Source organism: Anas platyrhynchos, chromosome 16 (genome assembly GCF_047663525.1).
Source record: "Anas platyrhynchos isolate ZD024472 breed Pekin duck chromosome 16, IASCAAS_PekinDuck_T2T, whole genome shotgun sequence".
NCBI classification, from domain to species: Eukaryota; Metazoa; Chordata; class Aves; order Anseriformes; family Anatidae; genus Anas; species Anas platyrhynchos.
Window position 1 is genome coordinate 2350636 of NC_092602.1, and position 21600 is coordinate 2372235.

The 21600-nt window shown below is 44.5% G+C and overlaps 2 protein-coding genes across 4 annotated transcripts; one reads left to right on the plus strand and one right to left on the minus strand.

Annotated features, from left to right (window-relative positions):
* The first annotated feature begins 1732 nt into the window (after window positions 1-1732).
* HVCN1 (hydrogen voltage gated channel 1) lies at window positions 1733-7093 on the plus strand. Of its 3 annotated transcripts, XM_072024585.1 has the most exons (7): window positions 2040-2233; window positions 3391-3550; window positions 3732-3964; window positions 4282-4386; window positions 4526-4757; window positions 6282-6394; window positions 6737-7093. In XM_072024585.1, the coding sequence occupies exons 3-7, from the start codon at window positions 3767-3769 to the stop codon at window positions 6800-6802; spliced, it is 714 nt and encodes a 237-aa protein (XP_071880686.1). In that variant the 5' UTR covers window positions 2040-2233; window positions 3391-3550; window positions 3732-3766; the 3' UTR covers window positions 6803-7093. The 3 variants fall into 3 exon arrangements, with proteins under 3 accessions (XP_038043217.2, XP_071880686.1, XP_038043215.2); XM_038187289.2 differs by lacking the exons at window positions 2040-2233; window positions 3391-3550 and adding an exon at window positions 1733-1885; XM_038187287.2 differs by lacking the exon at window positions 3391-3550 and having other exon boundaries at window positions 2048-2233.
* Window positions 7007-21087, minus strand: TCTN1 (tectonic family member 1). The gene is made up of 15 exons (XM_038187285.2): window positions 20868-21087; window positions 19492-19612; window positions 17503-17633; window positions 16749-16915; window positions 16269-16356; window positions 15336-15445; window positions 12696-12716; window positions 12101-12226; window positions 11121-11246; window positions 10655-10737; window positions 10220-10360; window positions 9794-9950; window positions 8947-9072; window positions 8447-8591; window positions 7007-7833 (listed from the first exon to the last, which is right to left on the minus strand). Exons 1-14 carry the CDS (start codon window positions 21034-21036, stop codon window positions 8448-8450), a joined length of 1710 nt encoding a protein of 569 aa, XP_038043213.2. The 5' UTR covers window positions 21037-21087; the 3' UTR covers window positions 7007-7833; window position 8447.
* Between the last annotated feature and the right edge of the window lie 513 nt (window positions 21088-21600).

Genomic DNA, 21600 nt, shown 5'->3' on the forward strand with positions numbered 1-21600 from the left:
TTGTCACTGAAACGTATGGCCCAGATAAACCAGCTCTCTTCTGGGACTTCAGTTAGCAGATGAGTTTCTGCTCCCTTCTCCTGGAGCAAGCTGATTTTTACATTTTCTAACGTATTTCTATGCTAAACCCAAACCTTTTTTCTACTCTGAAGATCTTCTAAAACATTAATCAAACCATGTCATGGTAGCTTCTGATGAGCTCATTAGATCAGGGGTCAGATTGCCTGGTACATGGTTTTCTCACAGATGTACTTTCACCCTCCTAAATCACATTTGTGGTATCCTTTATAGCTTTATATTCTTCTGCCATCTTATAAAATAGTCACCCATCTTTTATTGATCTAGTTAATAAAACTGGTCTCATGGTCTCTTACTAACTTGTAGCTAAAGCAACTCACTAACCCAGTTCTGCAATAGCTGTCATTAGCCAGCCACTCTGCATGTCACTGCGTCACACCTTTTTCCTCTGCCTTTCTGCCCTCAGATGTGGTTTTAGTAACACAGCTGCCTATTCTGGGCTCCGTTTTCTGCTTGACTGCATTCCTCCGTGCTGCTTCACGCACCTTGGGTTCAGCAGCTGCTCGGAGCAAAGGAAGTCCCACGGCACGATAGTGGAGGTGGGGAGAGGTTCCTGTACTGCTGCCATGAGGCATGGAGGAGAGAATGTGCTGGTCTTGTGTCAGGCTGAGATCAAAACTTCACAGGCAGGGGGTGTTTCGTGCCCATTGCTCTGGGCCTGCTGTTTGGGCTGGGCTTCTTGATCATTGGAGGGAGAGAATGAGCAGCAGCTGCTGATATCCCATTGTTTTTTTGTAATGATAGATGTATGAACATCTAGTTCGCACACCAAATTTAACAGAGCAGAACGTAAGCTTCCTGTGAGACCCTTTCCTCCAGAGCAAGTTGCAAGGGGAGAGCTGTAGCAGGGTGGCTACCAGACCTTGCTGAAGATCACACAAGGCAGCAGGAAAGTTGTAATAAACCCAGGTTCTCTTGAATCCTCATCTTGTACCTTTCGCAGTAGGCCAGTGTAGTTTAATTTAAATGCGTTAATTAATAATCTGGAGAAGAGGGATAGTCAGTAACATCTCAGGCACTACTGATGTGGATGTGGTTCTAGACAGCGGGGTGGATGTTTCATTTTTCCGAGGTGGTGCAGGAGCTCCCTGTGCGCTGCACCGTTGGCTCACGAGGCGCCATGTAAAGCAGCTTGTATTCAAAGCAGGGCCTTGCAAAGCATGAATGACCCTAAGCATGTTCTCCTTGGGGACCTGGGGCAGCTGTTCAGTTCACAAGGTGATGCTTGAGCTCTTTGCAAGTGCTCTGGTTGGGAAAAAAAAAAAAAGCCCTTCCTATTTCTGTTGCAAAGAGGGACTTGCACCTCATCCTCAGAAAACATTTTCAAGCAGCTTTCTGGCCTCTTATTTTCATGTGCATTCGCTTTTAAGAAAGCTTTTTCATTGTAAGATGCAGTTTAACCGCTTCCTCATTCCCCTGGCTGCTTTCTATCCCCGTTCCCTTTGCAAGTGGCCGGGGCTGACACCCAGCTGCAGGGCCCTGGAGGTGCTGGAACGCAGCTGCCCTGGGGCTGGTACCAGCCTCCTGCCTTGGGGCATGGCCTTGGGCTTTCTGTAGCAGGGGCACAGCGCCCTGACACCAGCATCTCGGTGCTGAAAGGCTCATAACTGCGATTAACCTCCCGAAAAGCATTCTGTTACTCTAAGAGGAGGCGTGAGAAACAGTAAAGAAGCTCAACATTTATTCGAGTGACTGCCTTCAGCAAAAGCCACTGCGCATGGGCGCCAGCTGGGTCCTCACCTGAGCTTCCACCAGCAGCATCTCCTCTGGCATTGACGGGCCTCCAGTGCAGCCCCCGGAGCTCTTTGTAAGCATACCAATTTCTGGGTTATTTGTTTATTTAAGCTCTGGCTTCAGGTCTGTGATCACCCCTGTAGTTGATTCAGCTCGTGGGGAGCAGCAGCTGGCTGTGTGCTCCCTAAAAACTACGCTTGGGCCTGCCAAGCTCTCGGGAGGGAGGTCTGCAGTTCATAATTCCAGGCCGGAGCCGTTGCCTTTTCCCACTAGCTGATGGTGTTGGTGTTTTTGGGAGTCAGCTGAGGCCAAAACGCCTAAATGAGCTGGAAACTCCCAGCACAAAGCTCCTCCTCCCTGCCCTGCTGCAGCCTTGCTCCTCCGCTGTCCTGCGCTGCCCGCGTCCGGCTGAGCTCTGCAAGTAGGTGCTTGGGGGAAGGTTTTTGGGGTCAGGGCTTGTGGGCTCCGTGTGGGCATTGCCCATGCACATCCCCCGGGAGGAGCATGTGGGTGGGCTTCAGTGCTGGAGGTGAGAAAACTTTCCTGTTCCAGGAAAAGTTTTAGGCAGTTTTCCAGGTGGAAATCTCTTCCAAGATATGGGGATCTTTAGGCTTTAAGAGTGTAAAAATGAAGAGCCAACCCCTTTGGGAGGGAAGGACTGGAAAGGTTTCAGGAAATGTTTCAGGCTTCTCGCAGCACAGAGCTCCCCGATCCTTTTTTCAGCTGAGTTTTCTCAGCGCACTTCCCAAAACAGCTCGTGTCTGAAGGAAGGAGGGGATCCCTGAATCCAGCCCTGTGCTGGAACACAAACCTATTAACAGACGGGTTAATCGTGGCCTAATTTCTCAGCCTTCCACCTTTGAAATCCTTCCGATGCCGGGACCTTCACCGCTGGCTGAGCTCTGCTCCCAGGCTCCCTTCCACGCCCGCCCTGAACGGCAGCTTCTCGCGAAACCAGTGCGGGACTGACCAAACCCAGATTTTTTCCTTTAAAAAAATAACAAAGCTGCCATTCAGCCGGCGTCTCCTGTTCCAGCAGCTCCCACTAACGGACACGTCGGAGCCCAGCTGGGGAAAAAGCTGCACAAGCAGCAAAATGTCGGCACGGGGGGAGCGGGGCCCGGGCAGGGGACGGCGGGGGCCCGGGAAGGAGCAGTGAGAAGCGGGGGCGGCCTCGGCTCAGCGGTGCTGGGAGAGCCGGGATGGGGCTGTGGTTCTGTGCTGGCATCAGGAGTGGTTTTGGGGCAGGGTTTGTGGCCGGGTTGCCCAGAAGAGGAAGGGAGAAGGCAGCGGGGCTGTGGAAGGGGAGCGTGGGTGCAGATGGAGCCTTGCCCACAGCCGTTCTCAGCACCAAGCTGCAGCTGAATCGTCTGTGGGTTTGGGGTGGGGGCTGCAACGTTAAGGAAGGGAAATGGAGGCTGCTTGGCGTGGGGTGGTGGCTCTGGGTTTGACATGGAGCTGCTGCAAACAGCAGCACGGGGGCTGAGGAAGCAAACAGAGGCCAGGAAACTTCCAGCCTCCGTCCTCCAGCCTCCGTCGATCCACGTCTAACACAAACGCGCCGGCTCCTTCCGACAGAAAATCGGCAGCCGCCTCCTCTCGCATCACGAGACGCGAGATCAGGGCCGGCGTTTTCGTCCTGCAATTGCTGTTTTGGGGATGTTTGCAAATAGCTGCTGAGGAAGCGCCGCAGCGCTCGGCACCCCGGGGAGGGCGGCGGAGGCTCGCGCCGTGGGAGGTGATGCAAAGCGAGCACCGTGTAGCAACTTCCCGTCAGCAGGGCTGGTCCACGGACTTCGTCTTCTCAGCCAAGTGTCACACTGTCTTGTCACGCTCACTGCGGTGGCGCAGGGGACATCTCGTGTCCCCGGCCAGCCCCGCTGTCCCCGGGGAGCTGAGGCTCCGCTCTCGTCCTGCAGGTGCCGGCAGGGGGATGCCCGCTTGAGCCCGAGCCATGTCCAGGTACCTGAAGCACTTCACGGTGGTGGGGGACGACCCCGTGCAGTGGAGCAACGACTACCAGAAATGGGAGGAGGAGGAAGAGGAGCATGGGGGGAAGCAGACGGACTCGGAGATCAAACTGGAGCCCTCCCGGAGCCAGGTCTCCTTCCAGGATGTGATGAAGAAGCTCTTCAGCTCGCACAGGTTTCAGGTGAGGCAGAACAAGCCCAGGCAAAAGGGAAACGAGGGTGAGGCTTGGCCCAAAGGTGCCCATGAGAGCAGAACCAATACAGTGTGAGGCCAAGGGCTGGGAATGGTGCTGAGCTCATGAGTGCCATGCACTGGAGTGAGCGCAGATGTCCCCTGAGCAGCAACGAGCCTCGTGGTGGCACAGGGACACAGGGCAGGGTCCAGCCAGGTCCCCTGGGCAGACACATGCAGGGCAAGGGGGGTCTTTTGGGGATGTTTTGCTGAAGGCAGTTGGCTCGTTGTTGCTGGGAGGGATTCATGTCAGTTCTTTGCCAACAGATCGTTATTGTCTGCTTGGTCATCGTGGACGCCTTGCTGGTCCTCGGGGAATTGCTTATGGACTTGAAGATCATCCATCCGGACAAACATCACATAGCCCCAAAGGTAAAGGGCAAGGAAGAGGCGATGGGAGCTGCTATTTCCCTCTCTGCTGGGGAGCCCTGGAGAGGTGCTTCCAGCCTGCCCTGCTCACAGGCAGGTGGGAAGGGGTTCCCAGCCCTAAACCTGTGCTCTCTCTTCCCAGGTCTTTCACTACCTCTCCCTTTCCATTTTAACCATCTTCCTGGTTGAGGTGGGCTTTAAAATCTTCGTCTACGGCCGGGAGTTCTTCCACCACAAGTTCGAAGTGCTGGACGGCGTCGTCGTCGTTGTGTCGTTCATCCTCGACATCGTCCTCCTCTTCCGAGAGCACGAGTTTGAAGCTGTCGGGCTCCTGATCCTGCTGCGGCTGTGGCGCGTGGCCAGGATCATCAATGGTAGGCACACAGCGGCGGCCGGGGCGCGTGGGCTGGGTCTGTCTGAATTACCCGGGCTCGCCTTTCCCTTCCCCTCTCAAAAGAAGAGAGCAGGGTTCAGTTCTCCCAGCGAACTCCGGGTTTTCCCTGTGTGTTTTTCATTGCTGGAGCATGGCCTCAGTGGGGCTGTGACTTCTCTGGAGCAGCAGCAACCTGCTGCTTGCGTGGGCGCAATGTGATGGGCTCGCGGAGAGCCCCTGCTTGAACCCAGCAGTGCGTTCCCCTACGAGCACCCAGATGCCGTTCCTGTATCTCTCCCTCCGGACGGGGGATGACGCACACCGTGCCTTTGCGTCGTAGGCTCCTCTTGGCTGTGTTTGAACGGGGAGCAAGGTGAACTTCTGCGGCAGAGCGTGGGTTGGAGCGCTCTGACGTTCTGCTGCGGCTGTCATCCCCCCCAGGGATGCTGGAGGGAACGTCCTGATCTTACTCCGGGTCTTCCTCGCTTGGATTCAAAGCGCTCTGTAACGATAGGAATACAAAATGTCCCCAAATCAGGCTTTACTGTTGTAATTGGGAATGGTTGTGGTTAGTTGTGAATTCAGACACTTCTGAATTTACTGTAGCTGGAACCGTGCCTTACCTCCTATGAAAAGTTGCTTGGGGGGTTAAAAAAATAATGTGGCTATGAGATTATCCCTAATTCCTGAGTAAAAGCGCAGCCCAAGTATAGCCCTGAGCCCTTTCTTTGGAGAAATGAGCCCCCAACCTGCAGGCCTGCTGCCTCTGGCACTGGAAACCCAGGCAGGTGTTTCCTTCTGGTGCCCGCTTTAACGCGTGTTGTTCTGTAAACAGCCAGAGGAGAGCTGTCAGGGAGGAGGAACGTGCTGTTCTTGATGCTCTTTCCAAGCGATTTTTTTTTCCCCCCTCAGAAAAGGGTGGGAAGAAATTGCTTTCACTGTGGGAGTTGAGTTCACGTGTAATAACCTAGCAGTAAGGCGGGAGAGAAAGTGACACCTCCACCGCAGTGAAGCTGCATTGCCCTTGCTGCAGAGCTGCACAAGGTGAAGCCAAAGCCGTAGGGGCCCGGTGAGGAGCGGGTTGGAGGGGTGCGATGTCCCCGTGCCTCCCGTGGAGCCTCAGCCCTTCGCTGAGCCGTGCGCTGCTGTTGGAGCAGGTCCCCGCTACGTGAAACCTGCCAAAACGCGGCCCCTCGCTGCAACAAAGCCGCTGGTTACATCCCCCCTGGCTCTACCAAGGGAGCGAATTCAGATTCAGGGTTTGAATGACAGTTTGAGTGATTAATTCAGCTCTGAGGCCAGACTGCCTCTTCCCAGCAGGGTATCGGTATCCGAATCCCTGGGGTGGCTAATTTAAAAACCTCCTCATTAAGGAAAGCACTTGGGAAAGGTGGTTTAAAGAAAACAGAATGAGAGCTCGAGAGGAACAAGGTTAACTCCTTGAACACAGACCCTGTGTACTGCTAACCTCCTGCTAGTGGCTGTTCTACATTGTAAAATGAATCCTCTGGGAACTGTCTCACAGGTATAATTTTATCCGTAAAGACCCGCTCTGAACAACAAGTGTCCAAGCTAAAGCAAGCAAACCTGAAACTTGTGACAAAGGTGGAACAACTGGAGCACAGCTGTGCAGAGAAGGTAAGAAAACACTTTTAATTTAACCACGATTTACCTGCCAGCTGCTCTTAAGGACAAGCTGGCCTGGGATCCTTTTGCAAGCTTGTTGCTCTCAGCTTGGTTTCCTCATCAGCAAGTTGTGGGGTAAGCCGGGCCGAGGAACCGCAGCCTTGTCTGTCCTGCCTGTGCTTCCCTGAGCTGCTTCTGTTGCAAAGGAATGACGGCTACCTCTGTCCTACTTTAGCCAGGTTGTCCTGTTTTGCTGCAGTGAAACACACTTCAGCAATGCGAAGATCTGTGGGAACTTGGGAAACGATTTTAAGGTCAGAACTATATTAATGTTAAAACTTTTGTCTCCAACAGGAGCGAGAAATCGAGAGGCTTAACAAGATACTAAAACAGCACGGACTCACCAGTGAACCAAAATAGGAGGCCGGTTTTCCAAGGCAGGGAAGTCTGCGAGTGCAGTGTTGAAACAGAAACATACCAGTTTGACCTGAAAGGTTTTCCTATCTGCTTGCTTTCTCTTGTACAGCACTGTCTATAAATGTTTTCTATTTGACCACGCTTTGATTAGATGTTGGGATTGCAAAAACAGCTTTACTGGAAAATTAAACACACACACTCCCAGTAAACAGAGATTTCATAAGACCTTTTTTGTACAGTTGTACAGTAAAAAATGCAAAATAATTTAATAAAGACACATCTTTACAAGCTATACATCTAGGAAGTACCACTCATTTCAAGTAGTTCCTTTTTTGTGTGTGCGCGTGTGATAAGGTTTTTTGTAACATCTTGTAGAAACTTGTAGTACAAGTGATATGAATCCGGACTTAAAAGGTCGCTTCTCCACCAGCTGCCTGTTCATCGCTACGTCTCCTCTTTGCCAGCCATCGTTTCATGTTGTTGGTAGTTTCCTCATTTCTGTTGATGCTTCTGCCACTTCATTATTTATAAAACGTTCATTTCCAAAAATACCAACAGACCACTCCTTTAGCTGACAGTCAAATCAGCACCAAAATAGAGGCAAACGCATGCCATCTTACGTCAAACAATGCTTGATTCTCAACAGCAGATCTGAATTTTGATACTGTATTATTTCTTTTTCCATTTGTGTGTTCATCTGCAGCCTGCTGAGCTACAAAGTCATCTCCTTCCACAGCTCATAAATCAACACATTAAAAGAATTAGAATATGTAAGAACAGATGTAGGTAAGTAGACTGCTGGGAACAGTTAAGATTCCAGAAAAAAAAAATAAATTAGGAAACAAATTCTAAAGGACTGGGCTGATATTTGAACACAATGTGAACTTTTCCAGGTACTAGAAAGTTTTAGAGTTGAAGAGTGAGATTCAGTGAGTGGGGATTTCAAAAGGTGTTGACTGTAGCAGGCAGCTCCAATTGATTCCAGCCAGTGCCAGCTGGAAGGGTCACTGAGCTCTTCTGAAAGCATCACTTAACTGTTCAGATTTTTAAAAGAAAGGCAATTAATTAGTGGTTTGGGGAAAATAGCTAGAAATATGTGGCTTATTCATCTATGGAAATAGATAAAGCAGAGGCCTTATCTAATAGCACATGATTAATTAACAATTTAGCTCTGCTGTTTGCAGAATAATGAAGCCTCGCTTCCTACGGAGCTGTGCTGTGTCCCTGCGCTCTTCCCCCTTCTGCCTGCGTGTAGGTAGCTCGGACTGGCACTAGGTCAGAGCACCCAGCATGATGGGAGGCTGGTGGCTGTACGTGCACCGACTGGCCAGCCTGCAGCCACCATCAGGTCATCCTGCAACCTTCTTCCTCTCAGCAGAAGCATAACTTGGGAACTTTCTACTAATTCCTTCTTTTTGTTGTTGTTTTCCTCTTCTCCCCTCTCCAGAAGCTTTTGAGAACCCTTGCAAGTTCTTACCCTTTCTCTCTTGGCCATTTTTGACCCAGCGTGCATATAATTTGGAAGAAACTGATGGGCCAACACAGTGACTGGATAAACCTTGCTTCTTTAAAAAACAGATTAAAAATCAGAAAAAGCAGAAATGCAGCTTTTTTTGGTTTTGCTTTTTTTTTCCCATGGACACTTACCTTAGACAAATGGAAAGAAAAAATCAAAAGGTAATTTGGCATTAATGGTGGGCCAAGCTTTATAGCCTGGCTCTGCAGGTGAAGAAATATCCGTGAAAACAACAGAGCTTAGTATAGGAATAGTCCTTTCCCTTCCTGAGGGAAGCTGCAATGAAAACACAAATGGGCATTAGCTTCACTCTTCTCTTTATGTGACTGCTTTGTTGAAACCAGGTCATATTTTTTTTGCTGTTATTTGTAATAGGAAAAATTTGTAATTTTTTTCATGTATAGTTTCACATTTCTTTTCATGACTGATATATTAATTTTATTGAGAAATATGTTTTGGCAAACAGCCCACAGTTGTGTTTGAATTACAACAGAAACTGTTAGGTACAATCTATTCTAATATGAAATGTTACTTTTAGATAAAGAGATTAACTGGGTCACTGTTGCACAGCTGATAGCTAAGCAAAACAAGCCATTCTTTTTATCTTGAATCTTGTAATTTATTTACATACCTGCTTCAGTGTGGTGGTAGTGGTTGTTGCTGTAACGTTTACTATTCTGGCTTGTGGATTGACTAGGGATCCGTATTTAGTCCACTTCACTTCTATTTCGAGTGATACTGGTATTTGGCAGGGGCTCTGAAAAGTGTTATAAATTCTCTCATTGTCTGACTTGTACAGGAGTAACCGCATTACTTATTCATCTTATTAAATTGGCAGAATGCCCCCAGAAAGCCTACTCCAGGAGGTTACCAGAGCTCCTAAGCCACTGCCTCTGAAGGCAGCGTGCGTGTTTACAGCCTTGGCCCTGGGGTGTCCCTGAAGTTTCACCATAGGCGACCAACTGACTGTAACTGCACGTTAGGCAGGATTGTTATACACCAGCAGCGCAGGACTTTGGCTCTTAGTGACGGGTCTGAGCTGGCTCTTTTTAGCAGGAAGGCTTCTCTAAAAGAGATGAATTTCAGTAATGCCGTTGGGACAGGAGAATACCTTTAACTCCACCAAGACAATTTTGAAGCCTACAACCTTAAATATGTTTAGATACTTCTTTTTGAACTGTCAACTTTCTGTTTACAGAAATCATTTGCTGTTTAGCTGCAAAAAACATGCAGGAAACCTCTACGCAAGCTGTCATGTAAGGGGTATTCAGCCTACTCTAACCAGCACTTCAACTCTCGCTCTACAGCAAGAGTAAAATTCCTCACTTTTGATTACTGCAGGAGGATTGTCCCCCAGTTTGTTTCTACATTTTTTTCCAGTAGGTCTGAGAAGCCCAAGCTGATCATGCAGTAGAGGTACAGATCCTAGGAGAGAGGACAGTAAGAGTCATGGAGAGGGGAGGAGAGTTAACTTTCACCTGTTCTGAGTTTTGGAGGTGAATTATTGGCACCCAGTCATGCACATTCTCAGCTTGAGAATTTCCAAATGAGGCCACGTATTCAGGAAAGCTTTGTCCCTTCAGTAAATCTAGGAGGGCCTGAGTCAAGGGCTGGCATTTCACAGCTGCTGTAACTCTTCCAGGAGGAAAAAAAAAAAAAAAAGTTAAAGCAAAACCCATTGGTTTGGCACAGTAGTAATTCCTCCTTGCTGTCACGCACTGTTCAGGCTTTCTGGCTACAGTTGCTAATGTACACAATCTTTTCAAGAGAAAGAACACTGTTAATTAAATGACGTTTGTTATAATTAAGTACTCCTACAGCTGTATGAACGTCCCAGGATCTGAACAGATCCTAATGGGGCTGAAAGCACTGAATCAAAAGAAGAAAAAAAAAAGTCCTCTTACCGTAACTTACAGCCTGATATCATGTTGTAACCAAACAGCACCGGGGTTCTGCCCCCCTGTGCTGCGAGGCAGTCCTGGTTGGATGTACTCTGCAGAATGGTGAGTTGACCATATGTGTTGGTACTCTGAATGATGCCAGACGTAACACACAGTTAAAGGGAAATTCACTACTTGATGTGTATCATGAAGAAAGAATCCATAGTCAGATCCTTAAAATATATCTGAAAATAAATCTGAAAATGCCATAATAGCTGAAGGCTCCTCTTACAATGTGAAGAAGCACTAGAGTGCATAATGAAGGTCAAAATCTACTTCACAGCCAAAAAGCTTTTTTGTAAAGAACAGATAAAATTTATAGATGTCCATGTTAGAAAGTCTTTGTGAAGATAGACCAGAACAAGTGATGAAAGCAAAACTGCAATGGGGAAAGGATATTTCTGTGGCTTGAAACCTGCTCTTACAGGCAGTCCAGCAACATAACCAGGGTTGCCACTGAGAGGAACTGGCTTTGTATTTACCTGCAACACAGATTTACAGTATTAGTTCTTATCCTGTACTGAAACGCTTGGAAAACACAGAAATATTGCAGTTATCTTAGGGTTATTAACTGTCTTGAACAATGACAGTAGGAAAACCTCTGTAAGATTGCAGCAGTTCTCTAATACTGGGGCAGGCTTTGCTTTTACTGGATGCCCTTGTGCAGAATCACAAGATGACTCTTCTAAATGTGTAAAAATAACTTTGGAGGCCTTTAATGCCCAGTTCTGAAATGCTGCCTCATTGATGTAGCCAAGGCAAGTTACATTTTACCTTGCTGCTAACAATTGTTCTGATTCAAGTTTAATAAGTTTTGTAATTAAATGTCTTTCAACAAGTCATCCATAACATCTCTAGCAGTTACCTGAGTAAAGCTGATTTCAAAGCTCTGTTGTACTGAAAGTGCTTCTTTGTTAATTGCCCCCAAGACAAAAGAAGCAGCTGCTTCTATTATTTCTCCTGCATCTGTGTATGTAATATGATAACTCACCTGAAAATTAAACATTTTAGATATTAATTAGAACAAGTAGATAAGAGTATGAAACTAGAATAAAGGAATTTAAAACTACGTTAAGTATTGTTTTCTTTCTTCCTTGCTTAAGAGACACTCAAAGGCATTGTAGAGATGTACTATATCCTCAGCTGCAATAAGGATGGGCCCAGAAAACCAGAGGAATTGAACAGGAGGAGCTTTCCCCTAAAAATGAAGAAGCATGGGTTGGAAATACTGCTTACTTATTCTATTTTGCAAGTCATTGCCTGCCTGCAGAGGGAGACAGTTCCAAGACCACAAAAAAAAGCTGTGGTCTGATCATGACAACACTTGCGCAGAAGTTAGTAGCTGTGTTGGCACATTTACGTGTAGAGGACATGACTGTTACCAAATCAAGCTGCTGATTAGCAATGGTCAAAAGCAGATCTAAGGTTGGAGCCTCTTCAAAACTGACTTCTTCCAGGTGGAATCCTAATGTTCATCTACTTAAGATAAAAGATGAGATACTTTGCACTGTGTTCTCTGTCTCTGCCACCACTGTGCCTTGTCATCTTCTCCCAAGCATAATGTGGATTCTAACTCATTGTCTGTTATGTCATATCCATAGAGCAGTAATAGAAAAGGATTTCATGGTCTGCACATTATGTTGTATATAGTTATTATTCGGTTGCAAAACACATTCTTTTATCCCAAAGTCAGTGTTTCCCCTGTGAATGTTTGCTTTGGAGATGTCACAATATATGGAAACTGCAAGGCCTCTCTCATGTCTTTGAAATTTGTGAATCAGAAGTGATTTGATGCACACATGCTTTCCATTAAACAAAAGGGAGAAAAAGAAATGTTGTACCCACCCCAAGAACGACATTCATGCACATTTCATCCAAAATCATGGGGTGCCTGAGGACATCCTTACTGTTAAGTAAAGTCCGCATTCCATTCAGAGACTGAATGACTACAGACTGCACAGTAATATTAACCTGAAAAACAAATCCATGTAATTTCTGAGTATTATGTTTAATTATTTTTGTCTTTTTCTGTATCATTTTATTTGTGACTGTTCTGCAGGGACAGCAGTTAAAAATCCTTTGAGCAACTGCTATGTTACATGTATTGCTGAAGTTTCTACAACAAAAGGTTCTATTTTTAAGCAACTAAAATTAGCTAATAGAGTTGTATATGGGGGCAATGCGTCAGGCTTAAGTGTCTGCAGATAGTATATTATCTTGCTGGTAGCATATTACCTTGGAGTTGCTCAGTATCATTACTGATTTGAAAATGCAGCAATTGTGCCCTAAGACCTGTATAGGGGATTTTCACTTTATTTTTTGATGTAAAGATTAAGGCTAAAGTCACTGTTCTGATGAAGTCAGTGAAAAACTCCCACTGACTATAATAGAGCAAGAATTTTACCCCCAGCTGTTCCAACTAAGTTAGAAAGATACTTACCATCTGACTTGATTTGGGCACCTAGAGGACAATAAAAGAACAATTTCAAACAATAGCAAAGGTATGAACTATTACAAGTAGCAGTTAAGGTTTAATTGCTTTGCCTGTTTAACTCTCTATCATTGCAATGAGTTTTTCATAGTGAAAGTCACTGGATATACACTACAGTATTCAGACAGTCTGAAATAACTGCTATTTGGGGCTATCATGCAAAATCTTAACAGTCCAAACTTCTTCCCCTCACAGTAATGGGAAAATTTCGTAGTGACTGCCATCAGTTTTGTACCAGGCCAAGCTTTGATACACTCCCAGCAAATATGCAGGGCATTCAGTAAGTACAAGACAGATCTAGTAATTCCCCTTGACACTCTCCAACTCAGAACTAAGAAATACTAGAAAAGTTTGCTTACATCAGGAAGGAGAAAGGCAACTCAGTTTGGCATGACTGCTGCTGTGTATCATTTTGTTTGGCCTATTCAGGACCTCGGAGAACACTGTTCCTATTACAGATCTGTGCAAAAACACTTGTAACTATTCATAGACTGCCAATTTAGGAAATCTGCCAGGCTGTTCATACCCAAAGAAATGAAGAGCTTTTGTTGTCTCATTCTGATGGTAACGAGTCCATAATTTCATGGTCTCTAAGGAGAGAAATGAGAAGCAAGTCCTCCCATGTTGTTATATAGTGCGTGGTTATGCGCAGTTGCCCTGTTGGAAAATTTCCACCAAATTTTCATGGAAAGGCAGAAATGTCAGACCCAGGTCACCAATCAGGGTTACAAAATACCAACAAGAGAGCACCATTTTTTTAAAGGTTTTACTTTAGTGGCTTCCCAGTGAGCGCTTGATTTCCATGTTTGGGAAGAGACCAAAAATTGCACTTTGACCATGCTATACACAGCATGAAGCATCACAAGGTTATGAGTATTTTGCTAGAGGTTTCCAACCACCTGAAATGCCTCTTGGGTCTGTTGGACACGCCAGGGAAGAGAACACAAATGAACTGCAACAACTGCTGAGACCTTCATATCATTCAAGTTGGCCTGGCAGTGAGCATGGGTTCATAATTATGTTTTTTTTTCCTGAAAGGTACGAGTCCTCTCACCGGGGGCTCAACCCAGCAAGCCTCCCTGGGCTGAAATACTTTGTCATTTCTTTTGCCAGCAGCTCCACCTGCTGGCACTGGAAAGGCTCCCTGCTCTGCCCTGTGACCATCCTGTCCCCAAAATTAAATCACTTTTCTATTGACATCTTCAGCTCCTTTTCAGAAGGGGAGATGCCAACAGAAAAGCTTTAGTGTCTCTTTGACCTTCTCCAGTTCTTGCACTTGATCCTTCAATGTCCAATATATTTCAGACATAAATCTGCACTATATTAAGCTGGGACAGTAATTGGCAATCAGCATGTGGGTACCACGTCATGTACTGTTCTAGTCAGGAAGGGAAATTAATCTTTTAATTAAAAACATTCAACTGCCTGGAGCTTATCCTGATGGATGTTTTTTCTTTTCTGGTTCTGCAGCCACCAAAAACTCTAATGTTGGGTGCGTATGGAAATGTTCAACACCCTTCTGAAGCAGAGTTTTATGCACCTCTTCCACAGCAGAATGATCAAAAGCTAAGATTTGTGGCCAACCGTTTGCTGTTTTCAATCATGTACTCAAATATGAGGAGAATGGTCCCACCTGTGAGAGTGTGAACTACTTAGTGGGCTTTACCTTACTATCAATAGCTTGGGAACCTGTGAAGAGACTGAAAGCTTATACAGGGTACTAATTAAATGAATGTAAATAATTGCATACATTAAAAACATTTTAATGGCAGAAAGTATGCTGTTTCTTCATGACCTTCAGCTTCTGGAATTATCTGGAGCTACATGTATTAAGTTAAGGTATTATATAGCTCAATTTCAATTTTGCATACGTGTTTGTTGTGGGTTTTTTTGTTTGTTTGTTTTTGTCTTCCTCAACATCTGCATAGGGGACTTATGTATAAATAAGATATTTTCCACCAGTTCAAAAAAGAATGAAAAAGTAGGCTTAGCTTTGAAAAACTGCCAGAGACTGGATGTGGTAGTAGGTTGGATAAGAACAAGTCTGCTCTCTGAGGGATATAAGGTGAAAGTCCTTGAGAAGTGTAGGGGAGACCTATCACATATGTGCGATACCTCTGTGTTAAGGCCACTATTAAAAAATGAGTTGTGTAAGAAAGCTGTATCTGCAGAGGATTCAGCCTTACAGGTTCTTTAAGTACAAAGGTTTAAAACCCAGACTTGCTAGAATGACAAACCCTTGTAATAGGCTCCTTAGAAAAACTCAAATGCATATAAATACATAAAACTGCTGCCACTGCACTGTTAACTCAGTGACACAAGCTTGCATCTACAAGGCCGTTATTTTTGTTGGCTAAGCAAAGAAGAGTAAATGTTTCTGTTACCTCAGCTTGAAGTAAAAACGTTTCTAAAGGTTTTCTGTATAAAAATTTGTTGCATAGAAAGATTTTTTTTTTCCTAATACCCAATTTACACATCCAGATGAAACATTGTTATCATTTAGGAAATATAAATTATGTAATTCTGGAGATGCAAAATACTATGTAATATTGACAGTCAAGTTATATGATTGTTTCTAAAAATACTTACTGCTAAAATGCTGGAGTTGATATAAAACAGCATACTGACTGCTTGAATGTTGCCACATTTTCCCACACTTACTGATCTAATGCATTTTGTAGCCTGGTTTACTAAAAACCCTGGAAAAGAGTCACAAAATATTCCTGAAGGGAAGTAAAGAGCAATTATGGAAAACACAAATAAAAAAGTGATGTAAGAACATCAAATGAATGCAATACTGAGAGGAAATGTAATTTCTATTGCAGATAAGGTTTTAGAGGAGCTATAAAGAATGACATTCAGGTTCTCCTGAAATACTGAGACAAACTATTACTTCTTAAAAGCTTAATAATAGCTGCAAGATTTATGATATCATTTCTGAGATATTAAGATCTTTTCTTTCAAAAGACTTCAGTTTTCCTACGCTCATTATCATTATTATACTATATTTAATAGTAACAGTGGGACTTGAGAAATGCAGTCTTTTCTTTTTGTTGTTATTTTTTTCCTCTATAGATTTTCCAAGAAACTGTAGAGTTTAAGTCTGGCTTGAGTTGCATTCAGGCTATGAAAGGAACACCATTTTACCAAAGGGACTTCTTACAAAGGTTGTCCAGTTAGGTCGTGCTTTGTGCAATACCCTCATGGTGTCACCCTTGTACTATTTTATTAAATCAATTAAGCCAAATAGGATGTTTTATTGTTGGATAAACAACCCATCAACAAGAGGTAGCAACCAGGGATTTACGTATCTAACTGTGAATGTTTAATTTAGATGCAACACAACTTCCAATCTATGTCTAAGAAACCATCCATAGACACGGCAGCTATTTGAATAATATTAATTCACAAATCTTCATCTGATTTACACTCGTGTGTGTGACTGTTCATTGACTGACTACGCTCATGTCAGAACAGAATATTCTAGAGCAAATAAACTGGAATTCAAATGCATTTTCCAACCTGCAGGGTTCACATCAGAGCACAAAGAGGAGACAACAGGACTAGGCAGTCTTAGGAATCCATCCACTGTCTGTATAGGAACACCATACTGCCAAATAAAATGACATGGTTAAGTAAATAGTTGTATTTCAGTTCTTTGACTGTTGCAGGATGAACAACAAATCCGTATAACAAAACTCCTTATTTCCAAAGCATCTGTCAACATCATGTAACACTGTGCATCAATTCTTAAGCCATCAACAGCTTTTTGTTTACAATAGCAAACCAGCTATTTATTTTTCACAGATCTTAAAAATCTAGCTTACTTGTGAAGTAAGCCAACACAAATGCTACATTTATTTTTAATTTTCTGTATTTAAAGACCAAAATACAGTTTTTCTTTTTCAGAAGAACTGCAACTTTTTACAAGCAAATGCAAACAATGCTCGCTTGGTCTTTTATGAAGCAGTTTAATACTAATTGAACCAGATAGTTATGTACCTCATATCTGTAAGTTTCATTTGCATCAGAAGGATTTGGAGCATCTGAGTCCAGAGTCCAGCTCTCAGGTTCAGCACTGAAAGCAGCACTTCCAAACTTTTTAAACAGTTCATCAAAATTTTCAGGAGTAGGCATTTCAGGGGAAGGAAAGTACAGTGCTTGTTTATCTGCCAAAACATGTTAAAGATTGAGATGACTTTTAGGGTAAACAATACAGAACAGTATTTAGTAACAATTTTTCTCTCGGGAGTTGGTACAAATCCAGTGACAGAAAAATAAAAACACAGCTTTTCTTTAAGAGAAAAGCTAGGAAGTGTCTTAATTCATCACTTCATCCCGATCCATGACAGCACAAACTTAAACTAAAGGGAAGAGTAAGTTCCTTTCTTTCAAAATCACAGTTTTTAAGGGATTTATTGGGGTTGGTAAATTCCTCAGCAAAACAAAACAGTAATTTTTAATTTTATTTTTTAAGGAAAATGTCACTTCTCAACCTCTGAATTGTCAAAAGAAAAACTAGATGAAAAATTTTAACTAAGCTTCATTAGAGGCAGAAAACTTCCAACAGAAAACACAAAGAATCAGAGCATGAGACAGTTTCACAAATAAAAGTACTACAACATAAGGACTGCAAGCACAGAATAATCAATTTTCTGACAGGTTTAGTTCCTTTTAATTTTTGTCTATTTCTGGTACCTAAGGAACTTATAGAAATACATGCTTAAGGCTTAACATTGGCAACAACACTACTTACAGTTTGTAGCATGAATGCAGAAAACACTGGGATTGACGTGGTCAATTAATTGAAATACCCTTTCCGGTGGATTTGCTTTAACATCAAGTGAATACACAGCAGCTTTCTGACTACAAAGGCGGCTATCACCTCTGCAAATAGCAATAAAAAAAAATCCGTGATACATTTGGAGTTGGTATTGACCGTATTTTAAAGCTATCTTTGTGTATTGAGGAAGCATCAAAAAAGCATTAATTTTTTAACACCATTTTTATAGCAGTTGTGTCTCCTTAGAAGGCTTATTTTATATGGAGTCATTAGTGATTATTAAATAATAAAGAATTATGCGACATGTTTTATCTAGCAGAGGAAACTGAGCAGCAACAAGAAATAAGGTAAGAGACATACTGAGGGAAGAGAATAGCCTGACAGCAATAATATTAGAGCTACGATGACAGGTTGGATGGAATCCAGATACCACAACTGAAGGGTGCACCATGGGCTAGGCAGCTCAGAAGCACTTTTATTTACACAGTGCAAGCAGAAAGGATGATCTTTAAGGTAGAATGATGGCATGTAGGCCAGAAAAAGGTAAGTTTCATGACTATTAGAATAATGTGCACCTTTGGGGTGAGGCCCTACTTGACATGCACATACGAGAAGCAGCAGTGTGAGAACCAGGAAGGTGAAGGAACCAGTTCAGTCCAGGAAAAGTATTTGTGGATGTGCAGAGGGTTCAACAACATCCCAGAACTGCAACAGGCTGTACAATGAATGTGCCAGTTCATGCCCTGAAGTGTACTATGTGTTAAAAAAAACACGGCATTTCATGGGAAACGGGTACTTAGGCAGAGTCAGAGCAGTTATGGGCAGACACTGAGAAATAAATGACTTTTAGAAATGAGCTTTTAAGCACAGAGTTAAGTTTTTCTATGAGGCAAACCCTGAATCACATCCTACAACAAATGACTGTTTTCCTCAGTGTTTCAGATACCAGATAACCTCTGACTTGTGATCGGCCAAAATCCTTTCAGTGACTACCACAATTATGCAAATAAATCTAGATGTAAATACGGAGATCGCAATACTTGCAGTCACTGGAAATTTTCACGCAAAATGAACATTTTACAGAAAAGACTTTTTGGGGAAAACCACAACTTCATTTCATGCCTTTCTAGCTGACAAAGACAGAACAGTCACCTAAGACAATTAAACTGTCATTCAGAGAGGCGTTGATTAGACCTTTCTGATATATATAAATGTCTATAAATGGGTAGAAGTAGTCATTGTGTGCGAGAACAATAAGAAATGGCAGTCTGCGATGACTGCTAATTCAAATTTCAAAGCACCGAGAATAAACCCCAGCACTCAGATTGGCATAATTTATGCCGAAGGTGGGTTGAAGAGCTGCACTTATTGTTCTGAGAAGTCGCCAAGAGATTTCACGTTCAGATTTTAAAGTGAGCTTTCTTCGTTCCTTTTTGAGAAGATGGAGTTGGGTTAAGGTGTTTTCAAATAAATTGTAAATAGCAAGGAACGCATCGTGAGCATTACTTTATTGATATAATGTCACTACATTTTACTGGTTTTAAAGATCAGCAGTGAGGCAGCAAGCTGGGACACTGGTCGCATGGCATCAGCTTTCCCAATTTCCAGACATTATACCTACAAAACTCTGATGATGCATCATTCATTCCCTAACAGAAGGCTTTAACAGCTAAGCAACCCCTCCCCCCAACAATAGGACAGTGCAAGAAAAAAGCAAGAAGTGTGAATTTAGAAAGAAGGGAATGAGAAACTGGGCTGGGAGGCCAATTTGCTGCTCTGCCTGGCTGGGAACCAAAAGTTTATGGGCTTAGTGCTGCAGGGACTGGTGAAGGGTAGGTATGGGTTAGGATGGTGGGGCGTAGAGGGGCTGGGAATGTATAAGAGGAGAAGACAAAGCCTGTACAAATGCATGCAGCAAATAAAACAGGATTTTGGATTTCAGATAGCTGCTTATTCACTTACGTGACGATAGGAACTGAACATGTAGTAAAGAGGCTGAAATCTGCTGCGCTGCAGTCAGGGTCACAACAGCAATTTACATCACACTGTGCCACCAACAGATCACAAGTACACAGCTTGGCAACTGGAGGAAAGACTTAAATTAGAATTAGGACTGGAACTTTGCACACTACAGCACGTTCCCTAACACTTCCATTTGTCATCTTGCTTTATTTGGGACAACAGTCAAAAGTCTACATCTAAATTCATCTGATTTTCTTAAGTCATTTTTAAAAATCCTTTTCTGCCACTTAGCAAATCTACTAGGAGCAAAGTAAAATAAAAATAATAATAATAAAGAGCATACCAAAATCCGATGCTCTGAATTTTGTATTTGTATTTTACTTTTACTGAACTTTTTCGAGACTTGCTGATCCATAATAAATCTAGATTTAAGAACAGCAGAGAACATAGAAAACTGAGACCAGCACTCCACAGACTTTAAAAGAACACTCATTTTCAAAATTACAGCTTCTATTTTAGCTTGACTATTGCCCATTTCTCTACAGCCTCCTGGATGCTCTCTGACCGTCTGAACAGTATCCAGGCAGTTCCTGGAATCTCTGAGGCTCTGACTGTTCTGTCAGCTGAGTTTAGCACTGGAATCTTTGTATCACCTTGTAAACAAGAGAAGTTTAAACATGGATTAGATTGTGAGGCTGTATCTCTGAGATCGGGGATATAAGTCTCATTTCCCTAAGGAGGCATGCACTGGGACATGTTTAATTTGGCAAGTAATCTAGGGAAATTGAGCTGATGACAACACCACCGGGAAATCAGAAGTTAAATAAAAGTACACCTGCCAATCAGAAAACAGTGCGCAACACTTTCTGATGGCACAATTACAAAAAAAAAAAAAAGTGATTTATATTGTCACAGCACTATATGTTCACAGAGCCTGGGCTGAATTTGGAGTCTTAGTGCAAACTGCTTGGTGCACCCAGCTTGGTGTGTGCACAGAGCTCTCCAGGCACACACAGGGTGAGCTTGGGGCTCCTCTGCGAGGTCAGGCTCTGCCCTGGAGGCTCTGAGCAGGGTGCTGGGCGGGCAGGCAAACCCACTGAGCCCTCAGTGCCAGCTTGTGGGACTGTGTGTGCCGTGATGACCCAAAAAGTGTGCCGGGGGTTGGCGATGCTGCCTTCCTGAGGGGGTTCTGAGGCAGGAACGGGATGCTGCTGACAGGGATGCTGAACAAACATCGGGAAGCTGCCGGGCAGGCTTCTCCCAGCCCCCTGAGGCTGCAGCGGGGGCCGGAGAGGAGCCGAGGGCCCAGGCCACGAGTGGGGCTTCCCTCAGGCCCAGGCTGGTGCTGAGCGGCCCCCACCCCGCCGCGCACCCACCGTCCGTGACCGGGGCCGGCCTGCTGCGGAGCCGCTCCCCGGCGGCAGCGCGGTCCTCCGGTGGTGCCGGGGGCTCGGGGCTGGGCTCCTCTGCCCGGAGCGGCGGAGGCAGGAGGAGGAAGAAGAGGAGGAGGAGGAGGAAGGCCCCGGGCCTCAGCACCGCCATCATGGCGGCCGCCGCTAGGCCGCCCCTAGCAACGGCGCGGTTGCCAGGGAGCGCGGGGCATCATGGGAGCGGCGCGGCATGGCGGAGCCAGCGCCCCGGCAGCCCCGGGGCATGGCGGGAGGGGGCGCCATGGCGGGCGGCGACGGGGGCAGGCCCTGAGGGGAGCCCGCTAGAACCAAGCCAAGGGCAGTGGTGTGAAGTAAAGGAGCTAAACATAAACTAAGTATATAATTTGTGCAGAAATGCCACCGGAAGGCTGTATGAAAAAAAAAAAAAAAAAAAAAGTAGGGAATGGCCCTTTGTGAACTGTAAAATCCTACTGTTAGTATATTTTTGCAGCTTACTTTCTAATAATCTGCTTTCTTTTAACTTCTGAAGTGTTTATTTTTGAAAATGCCGTGGGTCCTTTCAATTCGTAATGCTCAGTGTGCACATTCATTAATTAGTCCTGTTAGTAACCTTGTAACATGCACAGGCATTTTTATAGTGATTTAATGGTAGGACGGACTGAATCAGAGTGATTAAATGACCAAAGTTCCTTCCAGTTACCTTACAGGTGTTAACATC

What these genes read in the sequence shown, in the direction of transcription:
- HVCN1 (XM_038187289.2), top strand. Translation starts at nt 3,767, where the DNA reads ATGTCCAGGTACCTGAAGCACTTCACGGTGGTGGGGGACGACCCCGTG. An exon ending in AACATCACATAGCCCCAAAG is followed by an intron (nt 4,387 to 4,525) that starts GTAAAGGGCAAG and finishes CTCTCTTCCCAG; the next exon opens with GTCTTTCACTACCTCTCCCT. An exon ending in AGCACAGCTGTGCAGAGAAG is followed by an intron (nt 6,395 to 6,736) that starts GTAAGAAAACAC and finishes TGTCTCCAACAG; the next exon opens with GAGCGAGAAATCGAGAGGCT.
- TCTN1 (XM_038187285.2), bottom strand. Translation starts at nt 21,036, where the DNA reads ATGATGGCGGTGCTGAGGCCCGGGGCCTTCCTCCTCCTCCTCCTCTTC. An exon ending in ATGAAACTTACAGATATGAG is followed by an intron (nt 16,357 to 16,748) that starts GTACATAACTAT and finishes TTTATTTGGCAG; the next exon opens with TATGGTGTTCCTATACAGAC. An exon ending in ATATCAGGCTGTAAGTTACG is followed by an intron (nt 9,951 to 10,219) that starts GTAAGAGGACTT and finishes TCCTCCTGGAAG; the next exon opens with AGTTACAGCAGCTGTGAAAT.